The sequence below is a fragment of the Homarus americanus genome, unplaced genomic scaffold (assembly GCF_018991925.1).
Source record: "Homarus americanus isolate GMGI-L3 unplaced genomic scaffold, GMGI_Hamer_2.0 scaffold57980, whole genome shotgun sequence".
Lineage (NCBI taxonomy): Eukaryota > Metazoa > Arthropoda > Malacostraca > Decapoda > Nephropidae > Homarus > Homarus americanus.
In genome coordinates, this window is record NW_024716703.1 from 14,403,333 (window position 1) to 14,416,813 (window position 13,481).

Here is a 13,481-nt window from a genome sequence, read left to right on the forward strand (position 1 = left end):
TACAGAACACACGCACAGTGTAACTTTGTGTGACGCGTTGTCTGACTTGGGGGTGGCTTTGAGCGAACCATACACTTGATATTACAATTTATGTATCCTTCCTGTCCAAGATGTACAACAATAACTGAATGGCAAAAGTTACAATATTATGCTAATAACACTAATACTATGACTAGTTACCAAGATACAGAGCACGATGAACATAACATGGTAATTACAGGTAGTTCTGCTATAACGCGATAATTGTGTTCTTGTAAAATATCGTGTTATAGAAAATCGCGTAATAGAAATAACAGGGCTTATGGAGAAAATAGGGTTAGGTGCAGATTGCTCGAAATCGAAAAAATTTAGTAGTTAGCCTAACACAAAGGATAGCACAGTCTAAATAAATGTTACATTCATATCTAATAATGAAATCATACAGTAAATTTAACACTTTACCTTGAAAAAATATGAATGTAACTTGATGGGGGAGAAGGGTGATTTTGAGGTTGATAACATCGAGCTTCTCTTCAAGTGTTATATCCTTTCTTTTACGATAATCACCGGGAATTCTATCATCAGAACGCTTTTTGGAGATATTCTTCTTTACCATATTCACAGTTAATACCACAAAATTGGAGAAATAGTAAGCAAAAATCGCGTTATAGCAAACAAGCGTTCGCGTTATACAAATATTGTTCCGAATTCATAAATCGCGTTAGAGCAAATTCGCGTTATCAAAACACGCGTTATAGCAGAACTCACTGTATAGTGAAGCATGGAAGGGTTCATATCATAACTTGTGTGTTCGTGCGTATGTTGCCCCGTGAGAGTTAACGTGGGCCTCCATGTGCCCAGGTGGGATGGTCAAAGTATTACACTATAAGTGTGTCAAATGAAGGGTGACTGATCCACATGTAATTTAAGGTTTTTGAAATATGTAGTTAAATTAAACACAATTTTTCATATACCGTATATACGCGTCTATAACCCCCCCTCGTTTATAGGTCGACCCTGATTTTTTGACCAAGAAATCGTTAATTTACGATATTCCTCGTTTATAGTTCGACCCAAGTTTTTGAGGGTAATGGAACAGCAAAACCTTCACTAAGAACGCTCTACGTCCTATAAACTGAGGCTCGCCGTGCCTGGAACACCGAGTGCCGAAGACAAATTGTTTACCATTTATTATTACGACACTTTACACTGAAACGCAGGTAGTTTCAACAAAAATATTGTATATTTCCATTCAAGTATTTATTCAAGTCAATTAGGAGAGAATATTGTAATACTACAGTTTTTTAACTAAACCATTCGAAAAGCGATTACGGTAACATCTTTTGAACGAAAGAAAGCGAAAGTCATTGTTTTTCTCACGATTTTATCCCACTTTCCACTGTAATACGTACGTAATTTCAGAAAAAATATTACATTTCCGTGAATGTATTATATCAAGCACAGTATGAATAGAATATCATTGTAATATAACAGAATTTTAACCGAAAACTATTAAAAAAACGATTAACATCTCAAGAACATCGGAAGCTTAGGTAAAGTTTTTTGTTTTCGTCATGTATTTTATCCTATTTTACATTGAAATACATCACGTTTCAGCAAAACTACTACAGTCAACCCTCACTTTACGCGGTTAATATAACCCACAGGGTACCGCGGAAAGTGAGAAACGCGTAAAGTGAACAACATAACATATGGGATTAATTGAAATAGAGACTGGGCCGACCCCCAAACTCCACTTTTTGATGACACACAACTATGTTGTCGTAAAAATTTTATCTTAACTTTATGATGGTATGCACAAACAATTAATATAGAAGAGGTTAGGTTAGGAAAAATAAAGGTTAAGTTAGGAAAAATAAAGGTTAGGTTAGGAAAACTAAAAGTTAGGTTGAACACTTACGTTAGTAGAAGAGATGGGTCGGCATACGGGGATGGAGGCTGGTTCCGAGGTAGAGGGCAGGCTACGGGCCCTCAGGTGAGTCACCATCACTGTCATCCACACTTGTCAGGGCCTCCCTGACAAATCCCTCAAAGTCATCTTCACTGTCTTTACCTCTGCCTCTATCACTGGCTTGGGCTGGCTGTGGTGGGTTGCGGGCGAAGAACTCTGTTATGCTTTGCTGACGGCTGGTGTTTATGTTGTCATGATAAACCTTGAAGTATGGCTCCATAGTCTGCAACAGCTGGGTAGTGAAGATTTCATACCTGTTTGCGTCATGGTCGTCGGAAAGGAGGAGCTTGGTTTTCTCAACACACTCGATGGCACCCCTAACATTACTATGGGATAAGCGGTGTTCTTCTTGGGATGACGCGCCACCTGCCTCTTCACTGACGTCATCATCATCTACCATCTCGTCGGTAGTCACATCAGGTTCCATTATCACCTCCAGGATGTCGTCGTTGGTGGTCTCGGAGAAGCCTGCAGCTGTAACACTCTGCGCAGCTTCTCTGGCAAGGTCCACTGCTACTGCAACAGTCTGAACCTCACCAGTCACAGATTGACTCTACCTTACGCCCGGAATGCCTTGCAACACGTCTCCATGCGTGACGGACAGTTGCTACAGACAGCTGATCCCATGCCTCCACCAAGAAGTCCACAGCTTTCTTGATGTTAAATACTCTCCAGAATTGTTTGAAAAGTATTTTTTGCTCTGCCAACTGTTGATCCTCGTCTTCTTCGATCTTGCTATCGGTGGTGGTGTCACTCAGGTTAAGCAACTCTTCCCTGGTGTTGGTGTAGTCGTTCAGGAGCTTGAATTTTTTTGTTGAGAATGCAGCTTTTACATTAAAGATTAACTCTTGGTCCATGGGCTGTAATATAGACGTAGTATTGGGAGGAAGGAAGACCACTTTTACGTTGGGGTGACGATCTAACAGTAGGGGCGAGTGTCCTGGTGCTTTGGGTTAGCAGCAACAAAATCTTGAATGGCACATACTGTTGCTCACAAAATTTCTTTACATCGGGATCGAAACAGTCATCAAACCAGGAGAGGGACAGTGTAGAGAACATCCACGCCTTACGTGCGGTCAGCCAGTAGACATTTAGCTTCGTCATGTCCATGCTCTTGTAGGCGTGCAGCTTGTGGGCTGTGTGGATCACCGATAACTTGAGCTTACAGGTACCGGAGGCATTGGTGGTAAACAGGACGGTGATGTGCTCCTTCTGCATCTTCCGGCCCCGAATCTTGCTGGCATTCTTCACAACGAAGGTCTTGGAAGGTAGCTTTTTCCAGAAAAGACCAGATTCGTCCATGTTAAACACCTGGTCGTTGGTGTACTGTCCTTCCTCCATAATCTCGCGTAAAAACGGAGGAAATTCCCTAGCCGCAGCACGGTCAGCACTAGGTTCTTCACCACCCAGAGGAAGCATTAAAGGGTTTGGGCTCTGTAATTCCCATCTTTCGTGACACTGCAGCATACAGTTCACGTGCGTACTCCTTAACAGAGCGCGTGTCGACCGCCATGTTCCGTCGCGCCTGACGCACCAAGTAGCTCACAAGTAATTTTTCCGTCTTGAGAAGCACCTGGTTGTGAAAGTACTTGATCATAGAAGGACCTGTAGACTTTGTGATCTTCATGTGCTCCTTTATCTTGGCTGCATCCTTCTTTATCGTCCGGATTGTAGATTCGTTCACACCATGCTGGCGCGCCAAATCAACCTGTCTTGTTCCTTTCTCTAACTCTTGGATGATCTTGTACTTCACCTCGTAGCTTAAGGAACGTCGTGTCTTCTTGGGCTTAGGGCGGCTGGGTCCAGGCAAGGAAAGGTTTCTCTCTGGGGGCGGTGGTCCGGCGGAAGCCATTTTACAGAACAATGGATGCACGATTACACGGTGTGGCCTGGAGGGATGAAACTGCCGCGGCTAGGTCAAGCGTCGTCTTTCCTCCCTCCCTCCCTCCCCCGGGTGGACACGTCATATTACTTTAAACCAATTACAGCTAGCAGCGGAGGGAGGTAGGGATGCATGGCCAATCACAGTCCGATACGTCATATGACGTCAGTGATAACGCAACAGAGACATGCACTGCTCAACCTTACCGTGCGGCTTGGCTAGGCGGAGGCGGAGGAGGGAGGATGCGGGAGCAGGCGGGTGGGGCGAATCTAAAAATAGCGTCGAGCCGGACACTCTCCGCGTAAAGGGGTACACGCACCGTGGAATGTGAGCATCCTGGGTTCCGGCAGGGCACCGCGTAAACGTGGAAACGCGGAATGTGGGACCGCGTAAAGTGAGGGTTGACTGTATTTATTTCCGAGAATATATTCTTTCAGGCGCAGTTTAGGTAAAATATACGTGTGATGTAATAGTTTTTAACTGAAAACGATTCAAAAAACACGTACCCTCTAGCCCTGTTCAAGGAGAGGACTGGGAGAAGCTGTTTGGTGCTGCAGACGATGACAATGAAAATGATTTTGATGGATTTTAATGAAAATACTCAGAAATATGGTATCGTAGTATTTATTCAAGTCAATTAGGATAGAATATTATTGTAATACAACAGTTTTTTAACTGAAAACCATTTGAAAAGTGATTACGGTAACATCTTTTGAACGAAAGAAAGCGAAAGTCATTGTTTTCGTCACGATTTTATCCCACTTTCCACTGTAATACGTACATCATTTCAGCAAAAATATTACATTACCGTGTATGCATTATATCAAACACAGTATGAATAGAATACCATTGTAATATAACAATATTTTAACCAAAAACTATTAAAAAAACGAGTAACTTCTCTTGAACATCGGAAGGTTAGGTAAAATCTTTTGTTTTCGTCATGTATTTAATCCTATTTTACATTAAAATACGTCACGTTTCAGCAAAACAGCAAAACATGTGATGTAACAGTTTTTTAACTGAAAAAGATGCGAAAAACACGTGTACCTTCTAGCTGATCCACGCAACAGCTGGTGGTGCGTGATGCGTCGTTGTAAACAATAGGAGGTTGAAGTAGATTACCGGTATTATATTAAGTGTGAAATATCGAAAAGGTTTTTATTACCGGTATTTTTTGTAGATCAATGAGAACTGTGATACCGTATATGATATGATAAGTTAGCCTGTGCTAAGAACTTCAACATAGACTACTGAAAGCACGTTGTAAGGTAATTTAGCCTGTAGTGGACGTCTCCCCTACAAACTGCGTATCGCATTCCAATGTGCCGCCTCCCCTAGCAACTAAGCGAGAGCTGTCCCCAGATGTTACCGTATCTTAGCAACGAAACTAGTCACCGGCTACTTCTCGGGTTTTCCCAACATGACTCATAGAGGACTGGCGGCTGCTGCCGGGTGTATATAAGCTCTGTCTCTCCATTGAGATTCATTCTGCCCATTTTCCTGAACAAGCAACATCTCCTCCAGCAAGCTCCACGCTGTTAACATTTCATTCAACCAGGAGGCCAGCAACAGGCAACACCTTCTCTAACGAAGCTCCTGCACATCTACCTCCTTCAACACGATACTCACCGAACGTCTTCTACTGAGCTGCTCCCCACCACACGGCATCTCCAGCACCAGACTGTCTATCATATAACTTATATATATTATATAAGAAAACCACATTAGAGTTTCCTTCCATCCTGAGTGCTAGACAACATTAATATCTCGATACCCCTACAAGCCTATTGTAAGTTGGTGAGCTTCATTTGCTGAAGGAACTGCACAACTTTTCATTACTAATTGGTACATATTTTACGTTTCCATTGTTTACTGGCAGTAAATGGTAAGTATTTTTCATGTCTGAAGCTAAAAGTTGCTCCTCGTCCTTCCCATCATGCACGGGTTCAACCTAACAAAACTATTACCCATGTAGAGGACGACCCCCAATTTTTTGCCTAAAAATTTGGTCTTAAAAACTCGAACTATACACGAGTATATACGGTAGTTACGCGAATGATGGGAAATAAAAGATATAGATGGGGTGTGGTGGAATCATCGTGGTCTGGCCACAAGCGCTGTAAAGGTTGTGTGAAGTCACTGGATGGTTTGGAAGTGTTTATTTCCATTCATACTTTTGTAACTACAACCTATGGTAATTTTTCTTTGTATTCATATATAATGAAGATAATGCAGAGTATAAAATGCCATATACAACATTTATACATAATATCATCTATACAGCCATACTATGACTGTGTGTGTTGCCTCGTGATAGTTAGTGTGGGCCCCCGTCCAGAAAGGACACTGTACTAACCTCCAGCACCGACCCAGGTGGGCTAGAGAATATGGTTTCCGACTGTACATAATTATACAGTCCACGTTTATAGGGCCGAGGTACTGAGATAACTAAGGCACACAAGGTAACTTCTCACACCTGTACCAAGTTTCACACAGTGCTGAAGCCCAGTCAGGTCAGAGGATGACGAGCTGGTGTGACCTCCTATGGTGCCCGTAGATGAACTGGTACTGTACACTGATCATATTATTCAAACTGTGTGTCCTGATGTATCAGAAGTTGTTACATGTGAAATGTATTCAACATGTTTTGACCAAATTATACTCATCGCGTCAACGACGAGGGTCTTGTTGTCCTGCACAGCCACAATTGCTCCTATGGGCGATTACATGGTCTGCTGTTGTTGTTTGGTAGTAAACCTTCCACAGACACATACCAGCAGCTGTCAGGGTCATTAAAAATGATGGTGACTTATTTTCACATCCCTCTTGGGTCTACAGAACAGAGAAAGTCTTAAGTGGTAACCTAAATAAAAATACATAATATTATATTGGTGATGTGTAACAATTTTTATATATAAAAGTGATGGGCAACCTAGGCCAGTGAAGGAGCCACATGAGTAGCCCTCTTATCATCTCAGTGGACCACAAGATTGAAATTTAGCCTGTGTACAAACCATGACCCCACGAATAGTCATAAATACATTATCACAGGTGAATGTTTCATAATGAGTTACAGTATAGAAAATGTTTATTAATAGAATTGTCCTCAACTTCAAGTAATAAAAGCAAAAGAAACAAGAAATGGTATGTTCAATGCACTGCCTCTCATATTATGTAACACCTGAAGACAAAATTGGAGAGGTGGGGGCAGTGTTCAGTATCTATTTACTATTACCTTACAATACATCAGAGGTAAGTATAAAAATATATAGGCCTACTTTATGTGTGAGTAAATATATTAAGGAATTAAGTTAATTCAGTTAAAACATTCAGTGAATAGTCAAAATATTAATATAAAATTATGTTAATATAAATCCCACCAAATTGTAAAAAATATTTAATAATTGCCAAAAATTTGATAAATACAGTGAGTTCTGCTATAACGCGTGTTTTGATAACGCGAATTTGCTCTAACGCGATTTGTGAATTAGGAATGATATTTGTATAACGCGAACGCTTGTTTGCTATAACGCGATTTTTGCTTACTATTTCTCCAATTTTGTGGTACAGTGGGGTATGCTATAACGAATCTAATTGGTTCTAGAACCTTGTTCGTTATAGCATTCGTTTGTTATAGGATTAATCCGTTCCAGGCCCCCAAATACAACCACTTAACACTGAAAAATATAATATAAAATTGTAAAAATTTTAAAAAAGTGCATAAATATGCATCTAAACCCCTGAAATAAAGAATATCATTAATATTTGTAATAAAAAAACAATAAATTAGAAAAAAAAATAAAAATAAAAAAAATTTAAATAATGTGAATATAGTAAAGAAGAATATCAACAAGAAGCGTTCTGGTGATAGAATTCCCGGTGATGATCGTAAAAGAAAGGATATAACACTTGAAGAGAAGCTCGATTTTATCAACCTCAAAATCACCCTTCTCCCCCATCAAGTAAAGTGTTACATTTACTGTATGATTTCATTATTAGATATGAATGTAACATTTATTTAGACTGTGCTATCCTTTGTGTTAGGCTAACTACTAAATTTTTTCAATTTCGAGTAATCTGCACCTAACCCTATTTTCTCCATAAGCCCTGTTATTTCTATTACGCGATTTTCTATAACACGATATTTTACAAGAACACAATTATCGCGTTATAGCAGAACTACCTGTAATCAAATCGACGCTGCTTCATGTATGATTGTTTTATGTGTGTGGGCGATGGTCAAACATTATGTCCTTGTGAGCCACACTCATAAGCCTGGTGGGTCACAATTTGCCCACCACTGCTCAAGGGCTTTAACCTTGGGAAGTTCATCCATTGAATAGCATTATAGGCATTAGTTAATATGTTTATCTCTACATACAGAACATGTTTATCTCTAGATACAGAACAGATTTAGAAGAAACTACTTTGCTACATTACCCTTGTCTGGTGAAATTCATGGTTAAATGTGAAGCTTTAAGCCTTTATCCACCCTTCTGTACCAACTGGCTTAAGCATACAGGAGTTACCCAATTCAGTGCATGAATTGTAAATGAGAAAGTGATCCTGAAATCCCAGGTTATGACCAGGTACATGTTGAATGGCTCCATTCCCTCTCTCCTTCGTTAGGTTGTTAAGGAAAAGTGGAACTGAAGATGCTTTGAGACTTGTTACCTGGTAGTACCTTATAAGGGCTTGTGCCTCTTATAACAATTTTACTTACAATCATTGGTCGCGTGACGAGAGGAGGCTCGTGGGTATATGTAATGATGGTATCAAGTAATAGGGAAGAAATAACGGTAGATACTGTAGGTAAATAATAGACACAATATACAAATACAATATTTATTTAAACATTAAAATGGAGATAGGAGAAAGAATATATGTACCAACAGACGAAACCTGGTACTATGCCCTCAGGCTCAACATACTCACACCACTACTGGGTGGACATACTCAATAACACTCACACCACTACTCGGTGGACATACTCAATAACACATAAACTCTTATTGTAACTTAGCACCAATAAGACCAGGGGCAACTGCCACTACAACACTCAGTCGTCAGGAGTGATACTCAAGCAACCGCCATGGGGTCCTGCCACCATGGGGTACTTTCCAACGAACTCTGAAGATCCCAGTGGAATAACCCCACCACACAAATAGCCCTACTGAGTTAGACACTCATCCACCAATGATGGGGGCTGGTAGTGGTGTGTGGCTTGGTGATCCGGGGTCACCTCGCGGGCCGAGCGTTAGGGTCAGACGAGCCAGCTATGGGGGCCATAGGTAGTCTGAAGTGTCTGACGGTCAGGTCTCACGAAGATAACTGATCCTACTGGACCGCGGACATCTCTCCAGACATAGTGGATACAACATCCACGCTACAGACATGGCCTAGGCTGTGTTAGGGACCTGTATGGGTGAAGGGGCGAGCACTTACTAACCGTGACAACGACATCACGTTTCAGCGGACGTTAAAGACGTAAATATTACTTCACTCAAAGCAAATCAACTACGTTACTGTAACACTTGCACAATCAACTATTAATTGGGTCAAATCACTTAAAGAAGGGCGAATTACAACACGGAGTGGAATGACCTACCTGTATGGGTGAAGGGGCGAGCACTTACTAACGGTTGAAATGCCCGCGGCACCCTCACTCAAAATAGGTCAGGGAGTCCACCTACTTCTATTTCGATGAATTACTTTACTGTACACTCTGACGTTGAAACTGAGATCATGAACTCAGTTTCATTCTCTATTATTATCTTCACTAACAATGCTCTGACTGAGCTATCAAATGCAAAAATTAAATTGATTACAAAGTGTTGGATGGCAACAGGCCCCAACATACAGCGTCTTGCTACGAAATCCGCGGATTATATTCAAAGTTTCCTTCAGACAAAGACGGCCTCTCGATGACGTCATCAAGGAAACAGAAAACGGGGGACGTTTCCACTGGGGGACTCAGAAGGTTTTGTGGACGTTTGAGCGTAATATGAATCCTTAAGGTTTTTAGGTTAGCCGTCATCACGATCATGACAACCTAACCTTGCCTGAGTCATGGAGTGCATGCATGGTAACACACTGGTTCAGGATTTTTAGGTCTCTCAGGCTAACAGGCATCTGACTTCTCTGAGCTACACACTTTTTAGGGAATGATTGTATTGAGGGAGATGGTTTTTGTTGGGTTCCTGAGATGTAATCCCAGTCCTGGAAATCCTAGAATATGAATCTAAGCCTGTTGATTCTGTGCAACGGTCATTCAATCCTAGCCTGAAAATGAAATGCGATTTCTGAAATAATTTTTCATTTTTGGGAAAATTTTAGAAATGGTGTACAGTGTGCGTATAGGTGTATATAGATGCATATTTTATCTGCATAATTGTGTATTACAATATATCTATCATAGTAATGATCTGTCTTGTATTGCACAGCCTACCAAAATAGTGGTGATAGAGGTGGAGGAGGCTGGCGACGAGGAAGAGGCAGAGGAGGCTGGCGAGGAGGAAAAGGCAGAGGAGAAGGGGGAGGAGGTGGAGAGGAAGGAAGGGGAAGGGGAAGAGGAAGTCGTAGAGGTGGACGACCACCAGGACTTAAGGGCAAAGAAATTGGTAAGTTATGCAATCTTTTTTATGTGCAGCATGTGGAAATTGTTTTGTGTAATTCAATATTATAATACAGTATTAAATTGTAAATAAAACCTAATAACAACTTGCCCCACGAAGCCCTAAAGCACACTCAGATAGTCAGTCACTGTAGTGTTTCTGGGTGAATTCAACATGAAATAGGCTTGTTGTCAGGGATTTTTCACTATGATACGTACCTATGTATGATCCATGATTCATGTGTATAAAAATATAAATACTGTAGTGGTGATGGTTTATTATCAATTGGCTAGTAAAACATGTGGTGTATCAAGTACTAATAGGTCCTTGTCAACATTAATATTTCTCTTTACAAAGGTCTCTGGTACGCTAGACGAGGTAGTGAACGTCGGGAAAGGGAAGAGCAAAATTTACCATCAATCTCTATGAATGACAACCAATTAAGAGATGTGGGTCGTATACTAGACTCTTTTGATGGGGGGAACAACTTGGCAAGGAGTGCTCCAAAGATGGAAGGTGCAGGATCAGCCATACAGTATACTGATGACTTGAGTCAGGAATGGGACCAGCGTATCTCATCCATTATAAAACTGGAGTTTGATAATGGTAAGTGTTTACTTCTATATTGATGTCACAAGTTTGTAAGTCCTTTATGATAGTGGCTGTACAGGTATCCCTCAATATATGAATGGGTTAGGTTCCAAAGAAGAAACATTCGTGAGCCTTTCATGCATACTGAGAGTGATATTATTAAGGATAACAAGTTTCCTCAAGAGTTGACTACCGTATATCACGGCCTAGAAGGCGGCGGGGTGCATAAAGCGCCCCCCCCAAATTTCCATTTAAAAAGTAGCTTTTGAGCTCTATTTGCTGTATAAGACCAGTACCCCAAATGTGACACTTACCCACTGACTCAGTAGTCATTACCAACCATCATGATTTTTAAAATAAAATGAATTCACTTCAAGTAATGTCATCAAATTAACCCGCTGGTGTAGTGTAAACACTAGTGACGCCACTGAAGCGTGTTGGGAGTGTTCCCTCGTCTCGGTGGTGTGACTATTTATACAACATGTGGTTCAACAGCACACCGTATTCTAATTGTAATAGTTTCATTAGGATTTAGTGAAAAAAAGGATTACCAGTATATACATTTATTACATAAATATATATATATATATATATATATATATATATATATATATATATATATATATATATATATATATATATATATATATATATATATATATATATATATATATATATATATATATATATATATATATATATATATATAAATAAATCACTGTAGGTGCCGTGATCTAGGTATATGCTGATAACAAGGAAAGAAGAAAACGAAGTTTAAGCGCTCGTGTAATTCACATCTTCAGGGGTGAGTACGATATAATCTACAGCGCTTGGGAACCGTGTTCTTCTTTCATGATTATCAACATATATATATATATATATATATATATATATAGTGAATATACTATGTACAAAAAATGAATGTTCAATGAATTATTTATGGTGCATTAGGGTACTCGCCACTTCAGATGGGCTATAAATAGCCTTGTTATCTCCCCTCCATCTCACCCTGAGCCAGACGGAAGCGTCTTGGTAAATAACATGTTTGCTTATTTTCCATTTACTTTAAATAGATTTACCGAATTATTTGTTTTATTTATTTATTTATAATATACTGTAATATATTAAACACACTGTAATTATTTTCTTTAATTTATAAACTGTTTTGCGACAAAGGAATGTTCTCCAGTAGTGTTTCATTAGGATTTGAGTGAAAAAATATTACGTACTTACACAATTGTTCCTCTTACTTTGACAACACAACATACATACAGTATATTATTTCTCAGTTTTGATCTTTTTTTTTAATTTTTGTATTTATTTATAGTTAGTTACTTAAAATAAGGCTAATTCACTTCAAGTAATGGCATCAAATATTACCAGCTGGTGTAGTGTAAACACTAGTGACGTCACTTGAGCGTCTGTAATTAACCGTCGATAGTTTCAAGAATTAATGCACTCATTTACTGAATATTCTTTGGAAAAAAATAAAATTTAAATCAATTATTTATAGGAGATAAATATTATTATGAGTAAATATACCGATACCGGTATGCATTACTGACCACCTCCACGGCTCCTCACTGGCAAATGGGGGGGCGTGGGGAGGGGTGTGTGATGATAGCTGTGTTTATTATAGGGGTATAAAGTTCGTTAACCGAAACCATTGTTTCATTGGGTTTTTGGGTAATTGGTTCCAGCTCACCGAAAATTTCCTAAATTCTACAAAAATGGTAGAAAAGTTCACTTACTTTGAGGTGTGTATGTAGAAGGCTCCTGGATGATGATGATGGGATTTAGAATGGGGGTGGAGGAGAAGGAAGAAGAGAAGGCATTGGGGTGGAAGAGAAGTCACCCCATGGCGCCATTTCACCCATAAAATTTTAGCTCTCTTGGTGTAATTCAAGATTATTTTCTTTAAATCAACACTGCACTGCATTATATATTGTCAATATGTAAAATATATTTCAAAATGACCATTAATTTGCTTGGAAACACAGAAAAAAAGCGTTTAGTTGAAGAGAGTCTCAAGCAAGATGTTACCTCCAGTGAAAACAGAGAGAGACTAACTCCTGTTTGCTGTGTTAAGAGGCTGGATGCCGCACATTAAACTAGTCACTTTACCTTCAATTATGTTCAATAATTGTTAAAATGACTAAAAAATTGAATATTAAACTTTTAAAATTATTGAATAGTATAAACTTTTTGATATTTACTAAAATAGTAAGGAATTTAAGCCCTAGAACCGATTAATGTATTGGCGGACTGATACTAAAGCTGGTTGCCCGGTCAGTGCAAGCGAAAACATGTTGAGGTCGGTTCGTAAGAACTTCGTTAACCGAATTTTTTTCGTTAACCGAATTGAAGATCCTAATGGAAGGCAGTTCGTTAATCGAAATTACGTTAACCGAGGTGTTCGTTAAACGAGGGGTCACTGTAT

General features: G+C 39.6%; 1 protein-coding gene across 1 annotated transcript in view; it reads left to right on the forward strand.

The window, feature by feature from the left end:
* The window catches only part of LOC121858299 (ATP-dependent DNA/RNA helicase DHX36-like), a 61,449-nt gene that overhangs the window by 28,210 nt on the left and 19,758 nt on the right, over positions 1-13,481 (forward strand). The window contains exons 3-4 of the mRNA XM_042354626.1: positions 10,280-10,456; positions 10,808-11,056. Coding sequence (XP_042210560.1) covers positions 10,280-10,456; positions 10,808-11,056 — 426 coding nt within the window. The remainder of the gene's footprint in view (positions 1-10,279; positions 10,457-10,807; positions 11,057-13,481) is intronic.